The 19419-nt window shown below is 43.7% G+C and overlaps 2 protein-coding genes across 4 annotated transcripts; one reads left to right on the forward strand and one right to left on the reverse strand.

Annotated features, from left to right (window-relative positions):
- The first annotated feature begins 8 nt into the window (after positions 1-8).
- Positions 9-10720, forward strand: LOC109467047 (membralin-like). Of its 2 annotated transcripts, none has more exons than XM_019764944.1 (12): positions 9-328; positions 1859-2024; positions 2570-2788; positions 3341-3476; positions 3931-4041; positions 4469-4591; positions 5123-5244; positions 5619-5676; positions 6023-6106; positions 6344-6476; positions 7019-7118; positions 7540-10720. In XM_019764944.1, exons 2-12 carry the CDS (start codon positions 1869-1871, stop codon positions 8383-8385), a joined length of 2088 nt encoding a protein of 695 aa, XP_019620503.1. In that variant the 5' UTR covers positions 9-328; positions 1859-1868; the 3' UTR covers positions 8386-10720. The 2 variants fall into 2 exon arrangements, with proteins under 2 accessions (XP_019620503.1, XP_019620505.1); XM_019764946.1 differs by having other exon boundaries at positions 5144-5244.
- A 267-nt stretch (positions 10721-10987) lies between these two features.
- LOC109467039 lies at positions 10988-19302 on the reverse strand. 2 transcript variants are annotated; one of them, XM_019764935.1, is made up of 12 exons: positions 19124-19302; positions 18287-18399; positions 17212-17332; positions 16571-16737; positions 15722-15876; positions 15344-15485; positions 14836-14924; positions 14462-14681; positions 14253-14294; positions 13695-13791; positions 13165-13222; positions 10988-12874 (listed from the first exon to the last, which is right to left on the reverse strand). In XM_019764935.1, exons 2-12 carry the CDS (start codon positions 18354-18356, stop codon positions 11675-11677), a joined length of 2361 nt encoding a protein of 786 aa, XP_019620494.1. In that variant the 5' UTR covers positions 18357-18399; positions 19124-19302; the 3' UTR covers positions 10988-11674. The 2 variants fall into 2 exon arrangements, with proteins under 2 accessions (XP_019620494.1, XP_019620493.1); XM_019764934.1 differs by having other exon boundaries at positions 18287-19302.
- Between the last annotated feature and the right edge of the window lie 117 nt (positions 19303-19419).

Consider the following 19419-nt stretch of genomic DNA (forward strand, 5'->3'; position numbering starts at 1 on the left):
CTCTCAAATACGTCACCAAAATGGCTGCCGATGGTGGAACGTAGCGAGAGAAAAGTGGGCTAGGACGTTTCTCTCAATTTTTGTCTTGTTTTGGACCTTTCAAACCACGTGGCTGCCCTAGTGCCCCGTAAACATGGACTCGGGCACATAGCAGAGGAAACGGGCCCGCTTTGGAGGGGTTTTGATGCAACCAAAATCCGGAATCAACGCGAGATTTTGCCGATCGATCTGCGAGGGCCAGCCTTGTTTTGCCTAAAAAATTCTAGAAAGCAGAGAGACAACTGGAACAACAACGACGGAAGAAGTCAGATTAAAGGCGATAACAAAGGTTTGTATGCAGAAATTGATGATATTTTAGAGAGAATTCGAGCCTTTTGGCTGCCATATGCCCGCTATTTCGCCTGGTTAATTAGATTTTGATCCCAAGTTTCATAATCTCCAAGCAGATCCCTCTCGGTGGCAAAAAGACAGTATCAAATTGGCCAGGCAGTATCCATTAGCCAGAGAAGCTCCGCGGCCACCGACGGGGATCAGGACAAAAAAAAACGCCATATATAAAAAGGTAACGATCTTTCCCCACAACCTCTGCTTGGAGAGTAAGGTTTCACACCAAAAAGATTCGCATGCTGCGTGTGGAAATGAAACTACATGTAGTGTGAAACAAAAACACTACAGATTATTTACGTATGTTGATTTATTCATTTCCAAAGGACCCAAGATACCTTGTAGTTTTGTTTCTCGAATAAATTGTGAAGAAAATTTCTATTAATAATAAGTATTATCATATATATGTAGCAGCTTCCATTTGGGATGTGCTGTGCATGTAAAATTATGTGCATGTAAACTTAAGTTAATGGATTTTTTTCTCCAAATTTTTTATTTTTAGGTACTAGATTTCTTTATAATGATCACAGACATCTTCATAGACATCTGTATATCCGGTATAACAGCTCTTCAATTTCAGCGTAACACACCAGGCTCACAGATTTGGCATGGCAGCAGCTGGTTATACTAGTACAATGTACATGTAAATTATTACAAATCTAAACGACACATAGCCTTAGAACATGGTGGGGTCGTGTGGCGCAGCAGTAGCGCGTTTGGCTCGGGACCTAGAGGTCCAGGGTTCGATCCCCACCCATGTCACCAATCTTGTGCCCTTGTGAAAGGCACTTTACACGATTTTCCTCACTTCACTCGGTGTAAATAAGTACCTAGCTTCGGTTAGGGTTGTCCCTCGGATAGGATGTAAACTGGAGGTCCCGTGTTTGAGGAGAGCCACACCCCAAGCACGTTAAAGATCCCATCACACCTTTCGAAAAAGAGTAGGAGCATGCCCCGGTGTGCGATGGTCCAAAATTCTACAGCCCAAATACTACAGTGTAGCAGAATCATCAGCAAGTTGATGTTGGCTAGCTTAACCTCCAAGACCTTCATTTTCTTAAGAAAGTTGTGTTTTCCGTCAGCTGTGTCAGGATGAACCAGGAGCGTAACATTAACAACAACCAGAACCAACTGGGGAACATGAGAAACTGGCTGTTTTCTTAAGAAAGTTGTTTTGTTTCCTTAAGAAAGTTGTGTTTCCTTCAGGTGTGTCAGGATGAACCAGGAGAGAAACATCAATAATAACCAGAAACACCTGGGGAACGTGCGGGACCAGCTGTTTTCTTAAGAAAGTTGTAGGTTTTCTTAAGAAAGTTGTGTGTTCCTTCAGGTGTGTCAGAATGAACCAGGAGAGGAACATCAACAACAACCAGAACCACCTGGGGAATGTGCATAACCAGGTGTTTTCTTAAGAAAGTTGTGTTTTCTTATAAGAAAGTTGTAGGTTTTCTTAAGAAAGTTGTGTTTCCTTCAGGTATGTCAGGATGAACCAGGAGCGGAACATCAACAACAACCAGAACCACCTGGGGAACGTGCGAGACCGGCTGTTCCATGCCCTGTTCTTCAAGGTCGCGATTACCTACGCTCGAGCCTTCCCCAAACCTGTCAGGAGGGTCTTTGAGTTCCTCGTGCTGCTGAAGGTACATTGGGATCCATGATTGCTTGTTTGTTTGTTTGTTTCTGCTAATTATATGGAGATAGTCTGGAGTTTGTTTGTGCAGGTGAATTCTTCTGTAAGTAGGGGCTGGTGTCTTATCAAGTACTAATAGTGTTCTAATCGGTTTCATTGTTGCCCTGAAGAAGGTGACTGATCTACACAGTCACAGAAATATTGAATGTACACTACATGTAAAAACCCACTGGATGTCTTTGGTTTGTTCCCAAGAAGAGAGGTGTAAAAACCTATGCTATGCTACTTGTACACGTAGTCCTAAAGTACAGCAATGCAATACAAGCAATCTCCATGATATCAGGACATCGGTAGGCAGAAAGCGAGTGACAGACTGTGGAGTGATTTGCCTACAGATAATTGCATATGTCTGAAATAATTTTCACTTATATGATGTAAACAAAATTGTGATCACTTTTATTACACCATACAAGCCTGTCCACAGTTCTAATACATCCACATACGTCTTAAACCCCCAAATACTTCAAAATCACCAACATCTTATTTTTCCCGCAGGCCCTGGTGGTCCTGTTCATCCTGGTGTACATACACATCGCATTCTCCCGGACCCCGATCACGTGTCTGGACCATGTGCAGAAGGAATGGCCGCGGGACGGGATCCTGCGGGTCGAGATCCAGCGTAACTCCACCCGACCCCCGCTGTTCCTGTATGACTATGAGTCAGAGTCAGGGATACCCGGGATGGAGGTGCCCTTCCCTAATGCCACCATACAGGTATGCAGAGATGTTGTGTTTGTTTCATATTAATGTCACAATATCAGGGTTGAAATTTGCTTCTGGGAATAGGTGCACCTAGCTTTAGAATTTAAGTGCACAGAAAAAAATGTGGTTGCACAACATGAATGAAATATACACAGTCATAATAGAATGTCAGTAAAAGCTAATTACATGTACGAACCTTAATGTCTCTCTTGAGAACTTGAATCTAAAATTCTATAGCTAACGTCTAGATTAATAACAAGGTTTCATTATTTGTCTGACACTTTTAAAAATGTGAAGAATGCTGTATACTAGTGTACAACAGTACCTTTACAAGTGTAAGTATGTTAACCTACACAAATATCTATTAGTTTACCGGATGGCCCCACAGTAAAAGCTAGGCACACATCTTCAGTTTTGGGTGCATCCAGTATTTCCAACATTGAAGAATCAGAAGAAGACATCTGTATTGGGCTAGTACTTCTGATGAATAGAAGAGATATTGTTCAAATATTTAATACAATTAATCTTCACCATAATTAATGACTTCTATTTTGTTCCTGCCAGGGCCTGAATGAGAATTTTGAGAACCTGTCCATGAGTGCAGTAGAGTTCCTGCGGGGAGACGACAGTCCCGTGCCACAGAAGGGACTACAGAAGGTCCGCGAAACTGTCTCCGAGTTCGACATGTTCAAGGAAGCAGGTCTGTGGGTTTGTTTGTTTGTTTGTGTGTTTTTTTTCTGGCAATGTAACAAGATACAACCTACATAATTAAAGTACTAACAAATCCATAAACATATAATTGTAAGGAATCCATAGATATGTAACCATACACATACATGGACATGGTACATGTATCACAAATACACAGTGAAATCTACTAGTGACAACCTCTACATAACTCATAAGGACGATCTGGCCATTGATATACAGTCAAACCTGTACAAGTGTCGTTGAAGTGACTACATAAGGACTACCTGGCTATTGTGACCACTTCTGGTACTGGTAGTCCCTTAGACTATTGTTGATGCAAGCATGAAGAGTCCTGTCTATAGTGACCACCTGTCCACATAGACTGGAGTTTATCAGTTCCCTAAGTCTTCTTCTCAGTTTTGACTGTATAACCAGCTATACATTGTATCTCCTTTTATTCCCAGTATGGCCTAGTGACGAGTATATCGTGGAATACTCCCTGGAGTACGGATTCCTCCGGCTGTCTCCTCAGACCAGACAGAGACTCAACATCCCCATCATGGTCGTCACACTGGGTAAGGAGATGCACTTCTCTGCTCGGGGCTTTGAACCTTGTACCTGTACCTTTACCTGTGAAATTATTTAGGAAAATATGAGTTCTGCAACCATGTTTTATGAAGAAGAAATGGCAAAGTCAGACGGCCTGTTAGCGATTATTATGTGCATGAACATTGCTCATCAGTTGAGGGCATTTGGAATGCAAGACAATGCCCTTACAAAATAGCAGAACTTGCAACAGGTACTTAGCATACATGTAAGCCAGTACAAATCAAGTACCTGCAGTTATAAAGAAGGCTGCTAGGGGACTATCACTTCTTCCTATTTCCAAAAAAGCAACCAGTACTGTACATATGTACCTACTGACCAAGACTACATGTAGGTTTGTTAAACTAGATCAAGATTTATTGGGATTTGTTCCATTGATAATTTTTTCCTTTCCAGACCCGACGAAGGACGAGTGTTTTGGCGACTCGTTCAGCCGGTTCCTGCTGGAGGAGTTCCTGGGCTATGACGACATCCTGATGTCCAGCATCAAGGGGCTGGCTGAGCACGAGGACAACAAAGGTAGGTCAGCCACGCCTCCTAGTTGGACACATGGGAATTGCAATTTGGATGAAAACAAAAAGGTAGATGCACTGAGAGGAAAATTAAGAAAAATTAACAAAATACTAGTTGAAGAAACATGGCAAAGGTGTTGCACACTCAGAATGTCAGTCTTTTCTTCTAAAATTCTGAGTGGTGCAGGTAAAATTTGTTTGGTGCTGGTAATTTTCAATGTTATTTGCACCAGTGCCAGTATGTAGAGAAAAGAATGTCGAGCGCTTGTTTTCAATGACTTGTAGTTTCAGTGGTTCTACCAACAAAGGTGAACTTTTAGCCAGATTCAGATGCCTTGTCTCCTGAAAATGGGTGATGTAGGTAAAACTTGTCTGTTGCAAGTAAAACTTGTCTGTTAATTTTGAAGGTATGCAGAAAAAATATGGTGAGCTCTTGTTAGGTTTACAATGACTTCTAGTAGTTCTACCAACGAAATTGAATTTCATTAGTATGCAGCTGCCTTGTCTCCCCGACAGGCTTGTCAACTGAATGTTGCAGGGCTTTATTTCTTCCATGCAGGTTACCTGCGGAACGTAGTGTCAGGGGAACACTACCGCTTTGTCAGCATGTGGATGGCTCGCACATCCTACATCGCCGCTGCTTTCGTCATGTTCATGTTTGTAAGTATTTAGATCGCACAAAAATATATATTTGCTTTTTGGTTGTTTGTTTGAGGCTCTTTTCCATCATCAAAGACTTGCATTTAGCTTCTGGCTGTTTCTTGTTGATGTTGTGAGGAAAGAGGTCAGGGTCAGACAAAATTCGCAGACACCATAAAGTGTGAAATTTAGCAAGAACACAAGTCAAAAACTTTGACTTTGGAGGGAGAATACACTTGTATATATTCTCTGCCTGAAACTGTGTGTAGCAAGGTACTGACTTTTAGAGACTAGTAAATGTAAGAACAATAAACATAGTTGTTCACCATCTTAATTTCTAAACTGTGCCACGAAAAGGAAAGCTGCTGTAACATTTTTTTGTTTCTTCCCTGCAGACCATTTCTGTGTCCATGCTGCTGAGATATTCCCATCATCAAATCTTTGTCTTCATCGGTGAGTCAGATTTAAATATCACACAATGTGGACTTTTCTGTTAAGGTGTACAAGTGTTAGCTTCTGCTGCACAATAGTCTCTCCTTTTTGAGGCTGATTGGGCCTTCTTCTTGAGAGTCATTCCCAGAAATACTTATACATGTATTAGGCCATCGCTATGATATCAAAATCAGACCATGATGGACAGGAATATGTTTCTGATTTTCCTGACTTAGAAAACTCAAGCTTGTAGGAACCTGACTAGTGGGAGGGCTGCAAGAATCTTGATATAGTCAGACACCAAGCTAGAAAAAGTCACCAGTCGTGTTGCCATGACAACAGAACTAACGCCCCCCCCTCCCCCCAGTGGACCTGCTGCAGATGCTGGAGATGAACGTGACCATCGCCTTCCCAGCAGCCCCTCTGCTCACCGTCATCCTGGCTCTCGTCGGTAAGGCACCACAAACTCTATCTATTACCATGGTGATGTGTTGCCATGGTGATGTGTTGCCATGGTGATGTGTTACCAGGGTGATGAACATCACCAGCACTTCTGCTCTCCTCATTTACTTTTGGCAAGGCCATGCAAACTATTGGTCTGGTCCACAAGCAACCAGAAAAAGTTTCCAGAGACACTTCCAATGATCAGTTTTCCTTCCCTGACTTGTTTGTGGCCTGTTTGTTCCAGGAATGGAAGCGATCATGTCTGAGTTCTTTAACGACACGACAACAGCGTTCTACATCATCCTGATGGTGTGGGTGGCAGATCAGTACGATGCCATCTGCTGTCACACCAACATCAGCAAACGCCACTGGCTCAGGTACTGGGGTGTACAAGGGTGTGTGTGTGTGTGTGTATGTGTGCGCGTGCGTGCATGCGCGGGACTGGAACGCACTTCTTCAGGTTATAACACAAATTGCAGAGCCTGACAACTTCAGGGAAGCCGTACTCTTGCACCTGAGGAAACAATAAGAGTGCAGTGCATTCCCTCCTTACCCCAACAGAAGGGTGTTGCACAGTATTCCTCAAGAAGAAGAAGTGTGTACTTGTAAGTAGCCCCCGGATAAAAGCAACTAACAATCATTTAAAAACTACTTTTACATCGGAATTTGACCTCTGGCCCTCCAAAGACCACTGACCGACTGTTGTGCTTAATTTATGTTAATTTAATGTATGTTATATTATCTTTTCTGTATTCTTGTTTGCATTATATTCTTGTTTATTTATTATGGGCTCTCTTGGAAATCAGCCCCTCGGGGCTGAAGAGACTACCCGTATGTTGTTAAGATGAATAGATAAATAAATAAAACATCCTTTCTTATTCTGATGTATTATGCCTTAATCCGTGTCTCTGTGTTGCAGGTTCTTCTACCTGTACCATTTTGCCTTCTATGCGTACCATTATCGCTTCAACGGTCAGTACAGCGGCCTGGCACTGGTCACATCATGGCTCTTCATCCAGGTGGGTTCATATGGGTGGGCACTAAAACAGATTTTATGTGAAAAATCAACATCAACAAAATGAAAGTCAACAAGCCTTCTCAAGAGTTTTTGTCTCTACTAGATAAACTGTGGGTTTCATGAATAAGACTGAAACAGCATCTATACTAGACTATAGACTCAGTCAGAAATGACAGAGAGTCAAGACTAATCTTTGCCATATACATTTGTACTTCGATACACCTGTTCCAATTTTGATGATTGTATCAGATACTGAACTAATTTTTTGCATTTGTGATGAACTTTTAGTAATTAATGTAATTTTTTCCTTCATTTCCACAGCATCTTTTTATTTCCACCACTATGAGCTGTCTGTAATTAAGAATCAATTTTGATAAAACCACTTTTGAAGTAAATCTTGTGTTTTTTTCTTCCTTCCGCAGCATTCGATGATCTACTTCTTCCACCACTACGAGCTGCCTGTGATCCTGCAGCAGGCTCGGATCCACACCATGCTGCTCAACAACCACAACGCCATCAACGTCAACAACCCCGTCAACATAAACAACAACAACACCGGCGGCCACAACAACCCCAACAACGCCACCGCCGCCTCGCAGCCCAACAACAACCAGCAACCAACACCCGGAGCGCCCAACGGCCAGCCCGGGGGCGTCGGCATGGCAACGGACAGCAACATCTCGGGCGGGGAGGACGAGGAGGAGTGGGAGGACATCGATGGTAGCCATGGCAACGACACCAGCAACATCACGGAGGTTCTGGACACGCTGGTGGAGATGGACCTTCTGTCGGAGGACGACCTCCCGCCGCGCGTTCCGCGCAGGGTCGCACCCGCCGTTCCCACGGATACAGACAACAGAGAAGGAGGAGGGGAGAACGTTGCCATGGAAACAGTTGCTACGGGAACGGTTTCCACGGAGACGGTTGTTGCAGCAGCGAGCGACGAAGGCAATAGCAATGCTGGGGTGGAAACGGACACCGAAAAAGGACCGATAGCGTCCGCGAGTGACTCTGGGGCGGGCAGAAAAGGTGGTGTGGACGCCCCAAGCACAGAAGTGCAGTCTTCCTGCCAGGACTCAAACAAACAGAGAAGTGAAAATGCAAGCCCGAGATCGGGCCGCGTTAAAGGACTGGATGATTCCGCGAGCGGCAGCGCGGTGGAGAAAGTCAGTCCCAGAATAGCGGGGGCATCCGGCGTGAGCGATTCTATAGCGTTCTTTGCGAGTGGGGAGGGGGGTGATTCAAGTCATAACAATGGGACAGACTAAGGCAAGTGCCATGCAGGCAGGGGGAGGTTGGTTGCGTTGGCAAGGCTCAAAATTCTTGGTCTCTTTTTCCTGAAACACTGCAAGTTGTCGGGATTTTAGCCTGCGATTCGGGAGAATTTTCTGCAAGTACTCAAGCTGCTGGCCCTGCCTTAAGTACAGCGTTTTCAGACAGATGAAGCCTTTACTATCTTCCTGCATAATAGCTACATACTAGCAACCCAGGCTTCTGTATGCTCCAGCATAGCAAGATTATTGTGCATAATCAGGACTGCAAAATAGCAAAAGTTGTTCACATTTCTACCTGCAATATGAAAATTGTTTTCCACAAATTTCAGGTTACGGGTTGGAACTTGGAGCCCTGGTTAGTGATGACAATTTGGCCATACCATTTTGACTTTCAGGTTCTCAGAATTGGGATTGACTGTTCAAAAGCTTACTTTTTCTGCCTCCCCCCCCACACACACACAGACACTCCCACACAAATCCTGATATCTAGTTGCATGTTGCTTCAGCTAAGGTGCTAATTTGTTTACAGTTTTCTTTTTTCTTCTTTTACAAAATGTCCCCAACCATATAGTGACTTTCACTAACTCAACTAACCTCCTTGGTCCTGAATATTGTCTGCATTAGATAGGCTAGGAGACACTGTAGCTTTTGGTCTTTGAGGGTTATGGTATAAAATATTTCTACTCTGTGCTTTAAGGAAAAAGGTCATTTGATGCCATTGACCTTTGACATGACCCCTGCACCAGCAAGCTGTGGAACAAGAAGGTCTGTGACCTTTCACCTTTGTTTTAGAACTAATAAGGTCAAACTATTTTGATGACCTTGAGGCCACAGCTGTGTATGTATATTAAGTGCAAGACAATATAAAATTTATTCAGAAACCTGTCAATGATTTCAGTCAGGTCTTGTACATGTAGTAGAATATACAGGAAAAAAAATTCAATTGGGGTGTCGCCAAAAAGGGGTGATGGGAGAAACTGGTGGAAAGAATTGTGGGGCTTGTTTTGGGACAAACTTGGGGAATCTAAAGGAACAAGAAGTGGTCTACTGTCCAGAGGCTTGCAAAACTGGTAGCTTTTTTAGAGTGACGCCATGTACATGTATGTCAGTCCTGTACATTCACAATGTAACTTGTGTACAGAAATGTGTAGGATATCTTGTTTGGCCGCACCAATTTTGTTTCTTGGTTCTTAGATTAAGAAAATAGTGAAGAACTTAAAGATTAACATGAACTGGAGTCTTAGGGGGAAATCCTTTATCTCGGTACACACAGCTTCAGGGAGTGGATATAGTCAGATTCAAGTTTTCCTACTAGCCTTGAGTTCTCATCTTGACCTATATTGGTGATGAATTTTTACTTTTAACTTTTGAAAGAGCCAAGGAAGAAAATTGATGTGGCCTTGTTTTAAGGCCTGTGAATCAATAACAACTGTAAGTAAAATGTTGTAATATCTGCCTTTCAAAGAGTCTAATCCAGAAAACTTCGATGTACACTTTGGAACATGACTTAGAGTTGAGCAAAATTATTTTTTAGTTCTGGCTTATCTGGAGAAATGACCACCTATAAACAGAATACACTTACAGTCAGAACTGCTCAAGAAGACCACTCAGTGTACTAATAATATATTGACAGGTGGTTACTATAGATTATGTGGGATTCTTAATGCTTGTGTCAATGGGGAAAAATTTACCTGTATCTATCAAACAGTGACTACCAAAAGGTGGTCACATTGGCCAGGTGGTCCTAATGCAGAGGTGGTCACTTGTACATGTTTTACTATAGTTATAAACATATAGGCAGTGATTCTCATTGCTGCTTCACAAACTGTAGTGAGGGTTTGGTAAGTTGGATAATCGGAAACAACATTTTTAAGGCCTTTTTTTTAAAGAACAAGGTACTACTTGCTAACATTACAGAACGGGTCCACATTACGTATAGTTAGAAACATGGGGAATGCTTTATATACACAGCCATAGTAGTAACTAATGTGTTACAGACATGCCATAACCACACTCCCAGTACACACAATCCTCTTATGGTAAAAACACAGTATTTTGTAAACAAGAAACAATTTCTATCAAGAAAGGCACAGAGTTAGGTTTAAGTAGTGATTGTGTCTTTGATAGAAATACGTCGGGCCAAATGCCAATTAACATTGGAAAGTCGCTAAATCTTGTGTTCGATATGTAAAATAAAGTTACACTGGTACCTCTGGGAGTGACTTCCAGATGTGCTGAAAATATGCAGAAAAATGTTAAAATTATGTAAATCTTGTATAAGTTGTGACATGTTATGTATTTCTGGCCTTTGAATAATGGAGTAAAGATATGTGAAGACGTGTTTCTGACCTGTGTTTTCTTCTATACAGGGACTGAACTCCTGAATAATGTTACTGTTTCTTGAGATACTATTTTTTTCTGGATCAAAAATCTTGGTCAGTTAATCCTACTATTTCCGGGTTTTGTATTATCTGTTCTGGGTGTGCTTTGGTGCTGATTTTTTTATGTCAGGTAGCTTTTGCGCTCGGGAAGAAATGGTATAGGTTTGGGCCTCATTGTGTGATGTGTTAGGATGTGTACAACAACACAGACGAGGTATGAAAACATTTTGATGCACAAAATTGAAATGCACGAGCATATAATCTCCAACTGGCAATTCATACTATCATACATGAACACAATGTTTAACAATTCACAAACCCTTCAAGCAAAGTCGTTCAGAAAACGTGAGACAACCCAATGGGTCTTAATGGCAATGCCAGAAGATCTGAAATTTTTCCAAATTTTGTACTCATCCCTTACAAGCTTTATGCTAGTATTAACAACGATGTTGCGTAACACTGGGTTACTATGGCTTTGATATGTTGCTGAAGGCTAGACATCCAGGTACATTCATGTACACAATGCATTTTACAAAATGTATCAAACATTTGCATGAGGTCTCTATTTTGCAGGTCCTTACAGAAAGGTAAAATGCTATGTACAGTAATTTATGCACAAAGGTTTTGTACAGTATGTACACAAGGACATTATATACATGTTTGTAGTCCTTGATATATATATATATATATATATATATATGGCCATTGTACCGATATCCCGGTAAGTTTCCCTAGTTCTGTTGCCTCAAACTGAATATGCCCTTTGGAGGTAACCTATGTGGCATTGAACAAGAGTCTTAGCAACCTTTTTGAACTTGAACAAGAATCTGGACAACCTTAATGTACTTGAACAAGGTTCTGTGCAACCTTTATGTGCAAACTTGTACACGAGTCTTTGTTTTTCATGAACTTGAACTATTCTGGATCTGTACGTAGCTGTTCGTGCCTTGACAGACGGTCAGTTCTCCTGCGCGCCGGACTTTTCCGGGTTGTGGAATCTTCGGTGCACCGGCGCCCAAGGAAACCCCACCCACACCCTCCGTTGCCATGGTGACATACGGGATGGCTTGATGCTGGATCTGGCCACCGTTCTCCCGAATGACCTTTGACCCTTTGCGGCCAGGCGTCTCCGTTTCGGGTGTGGCGACTTCCGTTGCCATGGGAACGGAATGCGTTGCCATGGTAACGGGGCAGCCCTGATGGTCCACCTGCACGTAGCTTGGGATGGCCTGCGACCCCGCACTGGCGTCTTTGCGGGGGGTCGTCTCCATCGCGTCAGGGCGGACCGCCAGTTCAGAAGTAGCGGCCTTGTCGCCCTCTGTTGCCATGGTAACGGGTTGCGTCACCTGGTCCACCTGCACGTAGCCCTGGATGGCCTGCGACCCCGCGCTTCCCTCTTTGCGGGGGGTAGTCGCCTGGTCTCCCTCTGTTGCCATGGTAACGGGATAGCCCTGATGGTCCGTCTGCACATAGTTCGGGATGACCTGCGACCCCGCACTGCCATCTTCGCGGGGGGCCGTCTCCGCGTTGGAGTTGACCGCCAGTTCGGAAGCCGTCTGGTCGCCCTCCGTTGCCATGGCAACGACGGGACAGCTCTGATGGCCCACCTGCACGTAGCTGGGCATGACCTGTGACCCCGCCATACCGTCTCCAGAACTGACCCCTGGGGTGCCTCCCGTTGCCTTGGCGACGTAACGACTTGAATCTTCCACCCGTATGTAGTTCAGGGTGGACTTGGCCTTGTCTCCCTCGGTTGTCATGGGAACGGCGTCATTATTCACGTATTCATTGTTCACGTTGACCCAAATAGCCTTAGCCACAGGGGGCATGCCCGCGACCTCTTCGCTGCTACCATGGCAACGGGCGTCACGGCCCGATCGGTCTGCGTCGTCCGTTGCCGTGGAGACGGGGCGGCTTGCCTGTCCCGCCGCGATCGTTCCGTCAGAGGCGCCCTCTAGCGGCCCGTCGGGGAGAGGCAGTGCCAGCAGCCGCCTCCGCTCCTCCTCGAAGTCGTCCACTATTTCCGGTTCCGGTGGGAGGTAGACGAAACGAACGTGCACGTCATCCACGTACTGGTAGTCTTCGTCAGCAGTCGGAGGCGCCTGGAGGGAGAAAAAAAGTGAGTTTCTTCCTTATTATATCCAAGCAGATCATATAATGGTGGCAAGGCAGTGTCCATTGGACTAGAGTAGTCAGTAGAGTTGTCATTATGATAAAGTTACTGTCTTGCCACCGAAAGGGATCTGTTTGGAGATTACTTCCTCATTCAAATCACGTTCTTATATTAGAAATTTTTATTTTCTATATTAGAAATTGTTACCACAAATGGTGGCTTTCAAAAGAGAGGCTCTTTTAAACCATGGTGTCTAAAAACATTGTGGCTCGTACTCACCAAGAAGTTCTCTGGGCGGGGAATCCTCGGCCAAAGATGGTCCTTCGCCATCTTGAAGCTGTGACAAGACGGATACAGTCAGTGGAACATTAATTACAGGACTAAGAGTGCAGTTTTGAGTCTGAATGAAACAAAAGTGACTTTTCGAGCGGGTTCAAGTTCAAGAAAAGTAGCTCGCTTTTGGAGATTAAAACCTCCAGTCCGAAACAGAAACGGTTAAAAAAAATGAGGGTGAATTTGACATCATGAATGGTACACCGGGCATAAAGGAACGAAAAAATGTATGGGGTCGTGTGGCGTAGCTTCAGAGTGCTCGACTCGGAACCAAGAGGTCCCAGGTTCGAGTCCTGACATGCCACCGATCTTGTGCCCTTGGGAAAGGCACTTTACACGACGTTCCGAAGTCACTTCGCTCAGGTGAAAATGGGTACTGCATTGTCCCCTGTGTTGCGTTGGTGGTGGCATTGGATGGTGGTGGCATGTTGGAATTTAAAAGAAAAGGAACGAAATACAAGAAAGGTGGTACTAACCGTTTTCCGATCGCCCGTCGATTGCAGAAAATGACCAGACTGAGCAGCAACAGCCCCCCAAGGACGGAAGCGAGAACAACGGTCATCGTCGTAGAACCTGTTCAAAGTTCAAAGGTGTTTCATAGATCAAAGTTCAAAGGTGTTTCATAGATCAAAGTTCAAAGGTGTTTCATAGATCAAAGTTCAAAGGTGTTTCATAGATCAAAGTTCAAAGGTGTTTCATAGATCAAAGTTCAAAGGTGTTTCATAGATCAAAGTTCAAAGGTGTTTCATAGATCAAAGTTCAAAGGTGTTTCATAGATCAAAGTTCAAAGGGTTTCATAGATCAAAGTTCAAAGGTGTTTCATAGATCAAAGTTTAAAAGTGTTTCATAGATCAAAGTTCAAAGGTCTTTCATAGATCAATGTTCAAAGAGTTTCATGGATCAAAGTTCAAAGGTAGGATACTGTGGAGTTCATGTGTCTTCTATCTGGACAAAAAAATACACTTGGTTTACTAGAGATGCGATTTAAGTTAAAGGTTGGATGACAAAATGTGTAACTGCGCATTTATGCCTACCTATGAATCCAGGGGCTGGTGAATGTACAGGTGGTTGTACTCCTGTAATAACAAACAAGAATGGCTACGTTATAGCTAGGGCACTGATTGTCAGTTGTTATAAAGTAGAAAATGCGTTTTACGAATTTTAAAGACAAACACTATCCCAGTCAGGCATAGAACTAGATATAGGCACAGCAATGGATACCACAATATGGCTTTATATTTACGTGGACTGGTGATATCGATGCTGTATGGGACAGATGGGGACTGCCCAGCAGCGTTGACGGCCCAAAGCACACCCTGGTACGCCTGTCCCACCGCGAGGTCTCTGAACGTGTGTTTAGTGGTGTTGGCGTCCACTGAAACACTTCTTGTGACGCCACCTCCTTCCGTTAGGTTCAGCTTGTAGTGGAGGATGGGGCCGTTTTGGTCCTCCAGGGGGATTTTCTGCAATATAGACAGAAATAACGTGATGTGGAACTTAAAAAAATAGATAAAAATCATGCAAATATCCGACACCAAACTAGAATTGGACAACAAGTCTATATGTTGGTTTCTGAGGATCCACAAGTATCAAGCTTGTAAAGGAAAGACATCTCACCTCCCAAGAAATAGTAGCATCAGCGAGACCGTCTTTGTCAGTGTCTGGCGTTAATTTGGCTTCTACCACTCTTGGTCCCTGGCCTGGAGCTGTGAATACCATGAGGAGGTGAATTTTCTCAGTTAAAGTTTAAGTTTAAGTTAAAGCCCTGTCGCAACCATTAGCATGGCGGCGCCCATCTCCGTTTCGTAGCCCTTGGGCCACTTAGTTATGCAACCAGTACAGCGGGCACTAGTCCACTAGTAGTAGCGTGTGTTTAACTCCCAGACTCTTTCCCAAATGCCGAGTGATAAGCGGAGAAAGTAGTTCTCTGTCAGTCTTTGGTATGACTCGGCCGGGGATCGAACTCACGACCTACTGAATGCAAGGTGAGCACACTACCCACTTGGCCATTGTACTTTCTCGAGTACTGTAGTTTAAAAAACAGCGAGTCCTATTAAATATTGTCATTCAGAAGACTCTTGACAGTACAATCTCTTCTCACGTCTGTTGTGTGAAATCTACCTACCCTCCTCCCATGTCCTGACGTATACCGGCTCTCCGTACTCCCCCCAGTACTCAGCCTCACAGCGGATCCGGACGGCGTACTCCGTCCCGGGACGCAGGCCGCGCAGGGTGAAGCTTTTCTGTCTTCCCGCATCCTCCGGTTTCTTAAAGACAAAGGAGAAGTTCCAAGTCATGGTATAGGATCTGATTCATATGACAACTGGATCTGCTTTTATACTGAAACACCGACTCTGAACCATAATTCCTGTGCCTACAGACACAGATAAACACACACACGCACGCAAGCATGCACACACACACGCACGCACGCACACACACGCACGCACACACACACACACACACACACACACACACACACACACAAACAAAAAGCTCTTACCCTCCAGGTTGCATTTCGCCTATCCCGGTACTGGAACTCACAACCCGACTCGTCTACCACAGTCCGGAAGGCGGGAGGGATGGAGGACTCCCACCGCAGCGTGACCTGGCGTGACCCCTCTGCGGTAGCAGTCAGACTCGGGGCGTTCGGCTTTACTGTGGAGGGTAATGGCATGGCTTCATTTCGTGAAATGACAAAAATTAATCTCCAAGCAGATCATAATGGCCAGAATAGTGAGCATTAGCTAATGCACACTCCTTTAGCAGGAACATGGATACTGCCTTGCCACCGTATGCATCTACATGTATGAGATTAAGAAATACCAGCTTTGATAGTTTAACAGTTCATAGTGCATTGATATGTGTGTTAAAACGAACCAGTGCCTCGCCTATTGAGTCAATGAAGTCAGTGAATGTTTCACTACGCATACTGTCTCTGACTTAGGGAAAAGAGACGCTGCTGCAGTGAGCAACATCGGCTCACTCTGTGATGATTAAAAAACAACAACAGACTAGAGAAATAACATTTGCAAAGCAAATGCATAATGTTTACCTTCAGACATGGTCTGCTCTGTTAATTCTTACTCAAACATATTCACATACATGTACTACTAGTATATGGTGACAGGAGCAGAGCAGACCATGAAATTGCAACATTATGTAACCCTACACCAGTCATCATGGTGACAGACGTCAACAAATCATGTCATTGGTCAGGTCAGAGGTCACTGTTTGGAGAAGAAGAGGAAGAAACTGAGAAAAAACATTATGTTTTCCTTCGGTAAACATAAAAAGTTGTTTGGTATACATTAATAAATCAGTAAAGTTAGATACCACTTAGGTTGCCTACCACTTAGGTACGGAGTTATATTCCATGGGAACGAACGAGCGCTCAGTCCAGTGTCGCCATCCGTTCTGGTCAGAACCACCTCGTGTCCGACGTACAGACTTGAAGGTTTGAAGGTACAAGAAGACGTTTCGCCATGATCTGTGACGTCACACTTTTGTTCCGGCCCCCTGCAGCAACGGGTCATTTAAGGTCATCAGTTCTAGTTGTCTATAATTAAGCGATGCTTCTTATATTTAGCATAATAAAATCATTACTTTGTTGTTGCAACACATGACAAAGCTGTCGCTATTATGTTAAGTACATGTACTGATATGTCCATCAACAATATTTAAATCAACTATATAGGAGGGTATAAAAAATTTGACCTGCGTCGTTCTAGCTACGAATGAAATAATTTACTACAGAACAAAAACAATTGCAATGCCTGTATCGGTTAGGGTTAGGATCAGGCACAGTTCTGGATAGTCTCCGTGTATGCAAGAACGTAGATTTGCCCCGTGTACAGTTCTGGATACGCGTGGACTATCCAGAGCCGTGGTTCTGGATAAAGCATGGTTCTGGATACGTGTGGACTATCCAGAATCGTGTTTGAGCAAGGGTCTGGATAAAGCACGGTTCTGGATGTATTTAACAATACTCACTTATCTTCCCAATATGCAACAGTGTATGTCGTCTCGTTCCCATCGCTCGGGTCTCGGTCCCAGGTGCAGGTGACTGTCCGCGCGTCCAGGTTACAGGTACAACTTGTGAAAAGTGGGAAAACTGAAAACAAATTTCTGTCTCTTAACTCGCTTTCTTCAACTTTTCCAACTGAAAGACGAAAAAACTACGCTAAGGCACACATTTCGAGAATACTCATAAAAGATCATAAAATGTGTGGCAACTTCTATAGTACTGCTTTCTACGGTTAGCCAAGACTTTAGGTACTAGATTGTATAAAAACTTTATAATTTGTGACCAAAGCTTGGACAACTAAGGCCACATATGTCGGCTGTACACGTTTGCTGTGCTATTGTAACACGATATCCCTGTTTTTAATGCTTTAATTTCCAGCCAAGCATACTTTTATGTAGCACCAGAGAAAAATTTTACATTAAGAATACAAATTACATCTTAGGATGTTTACATTTGAGATTCTTAAAGCGCTACAAGTAAAAAAAAAACTGGAAAAACCTGTTCAGAGTGCATGTGTGTGTTTATTGTGTAACACGATCCCTCTAGATCTGCTTTTCATGATCAATTCTTTAGTTTCAACCAAGATTCTTTTGTTTTTTATTTAATTACGTGCTACCAACGGAGACTTTTTTTTAGGTCTTGCCAATGGAGAGTCACAATTAGTAAATCGTGACAACTTGAGGAAAGGGTGCGGTGACTACTGTGGAAATAGGATACTCCTGTTTTTCAGGTTTTAGGTTTCGGCCAAACACATTTTACGTGCTACAAACAGAAGTAGTTACGTTTCCCTTCACCTATACAGTATACTTTTAGAAGTTGACACTTGAAATGCGTGTTTAAATCGTTACAAGTTGAAGACCTCCTCAGCGTGTATGTTTATGATGCTACATTGTACTGCGGAAACATGATACCCCTGTTTTTCACGGCTCTAGTTTTCAACCAAAAACGTTTTTACCTTTTGTATAACGTTCTAGCTCACAGCTATTCCGCACAACGTTAACATTTCACACCTGGTGTTATGTAAAGATTCTAAAAGCTTACCTGTCGCCTCTAGTGAGATCACCTGAAGGAGCAACGTCATCGCAAACACCTGTCGCAGTGAGGCCGCCATCTTGTTCTTGCTCAAGGTCGGGAAAGACTTCCTCTAAACGGCTCTGCGGCGAGATTTTCAGGGGTTTTTTTCACAACAAACTCACAACGTCTCACTCACTCGCTCATCTTCCAAGCATCCTTAAAGGTTGTACACGATGTTTGATGGTAGGAAACATACGAGTCGCCCGAGTTTACGCGACCGCGCCTTAAACGACGTAAAACGAGATGTGATAGTAACATAATCCTGAGTGTAACCGATATGGTCAGGTGTATAGAAAGGCAACAATAAAGGGAGACGACGGGAGGCCAAGTGGGGTTAAAGGAAAGTGGACTGGGGGTGTAAACAGTTGGTTGTTACGGTGGCCACGCTGAGACTAACAATCTCTTTCCACTAGAGCTACAAACGACTCTGTATTTCAGAATGTTGGGCTAACACGATACCCTGGTTACCAAACCTATTACAGCTCCCGAGTCCTACAGCCGATTTGCGGAGAGGATGTAGGATTCGGGAGCTATAATAATATAATGGAGAGAAGTTTAAATGGCTCTATAATGCTGGGAAACGTCTGAAACATCTCATGGAGGCAAATAACTACAAATTATATTAAGAATATATATATACACACACACTACTGACCGCCAAAACAATACGGCAAAGGAAACTACGTTTTGTTATAATAGGCCACTGTTTGAGGAAAAAGGATGAGTATAGTACACAAATATAAACTCTCACTATGGAACCGTAATCATGGAAAAGGAAGTGGTGGAAGATCGCACGTGACTTACGTTAAACAGCCGCTGCTGCTGACAACAGATCTACAGAGTTGTGGAGAGAACTTGCCAAAGTTGTGGGAAGATTCCGAGCGAGCTGGACGGAGTGAGTGAGTTCGTTCACTAGAACTTGAGTTTTCCCTGTACACGCCCCCACACCGCTTCCTACGCGGCCGGTGTATCTCCGTACTGATCTCTGCGTCACACGACATGATCTAAACCCTAAACTTGGGAGTGGTAGCCTCCGGCGCAGACTTTCTCCGGTAGCCTCCTTTTCAGGCGTTCCCGGATCGGTCGGTTTTTTGGGGGGG

Source organism: Branchiostoma belcheri, unplaced genomic scaffold (genome assembly GCF_001625305.1).
Source record: "Branchiostoma belcheri isolate BF01 breed outbred unplaced genomic scaffold, Haploidv18h27 scaffold174, whole genome shotgun sequence".
Taxonomy (NCBI): Eukaryota; Metazoa; Chordata; class Leptocardii; order Amphioxiformes; family Branchiostomatidae; genus Branchiostoma; species Branchiostoma belcheri.

Excerpts from the sequence above, each read along its gene's own strand:
- LOC109467039 (XM_019764935.1), bottom strand. The coding sequence starts at position 18,356 with ATGGCGGCCTCACTGCGACAGGTGTTTGCGATGACGTTGCTCCTTCAG. Across the intron at positions 14,925-15,343 it reads CGTCAGGACATGGGAGGAGG|CTCCAGGCCAGGGACCAAGA; the intron begins GTAGGTAGATTT and ends TGGTATTCACAG. Across the intron at positions 13,792-14,252 it reads ACCAGCCCCTGGATTCATAG|GTTCTACGACGATGACCGTT; the intron begins GTAGGCATAAAT and ends AACTTTGAACAG.
- LOC109467047 (XM_019764944.1), top strand. The coding sequence starts at position 1,869 with ATGAACCAGGAGCGGAACATCAACAACAACCAGAACCACCTGGGGAAC. Across the intron at positions 6,107-6,343 it reads CGTCATCCTGGCTCTCGTCG|GAATGGAAGCGATCATGTCT; the intron begins GTAAGGCACCAC and ends TGTTTGTTCCAG. Across the intron at positions 6,477-7,018 it reads AGCAAACGCCACTGGCTCAG|GTTCTTCTACCTGTACCATT; the intron begins GTACTGGGGTGT and ends TCTGTGTTGCAG.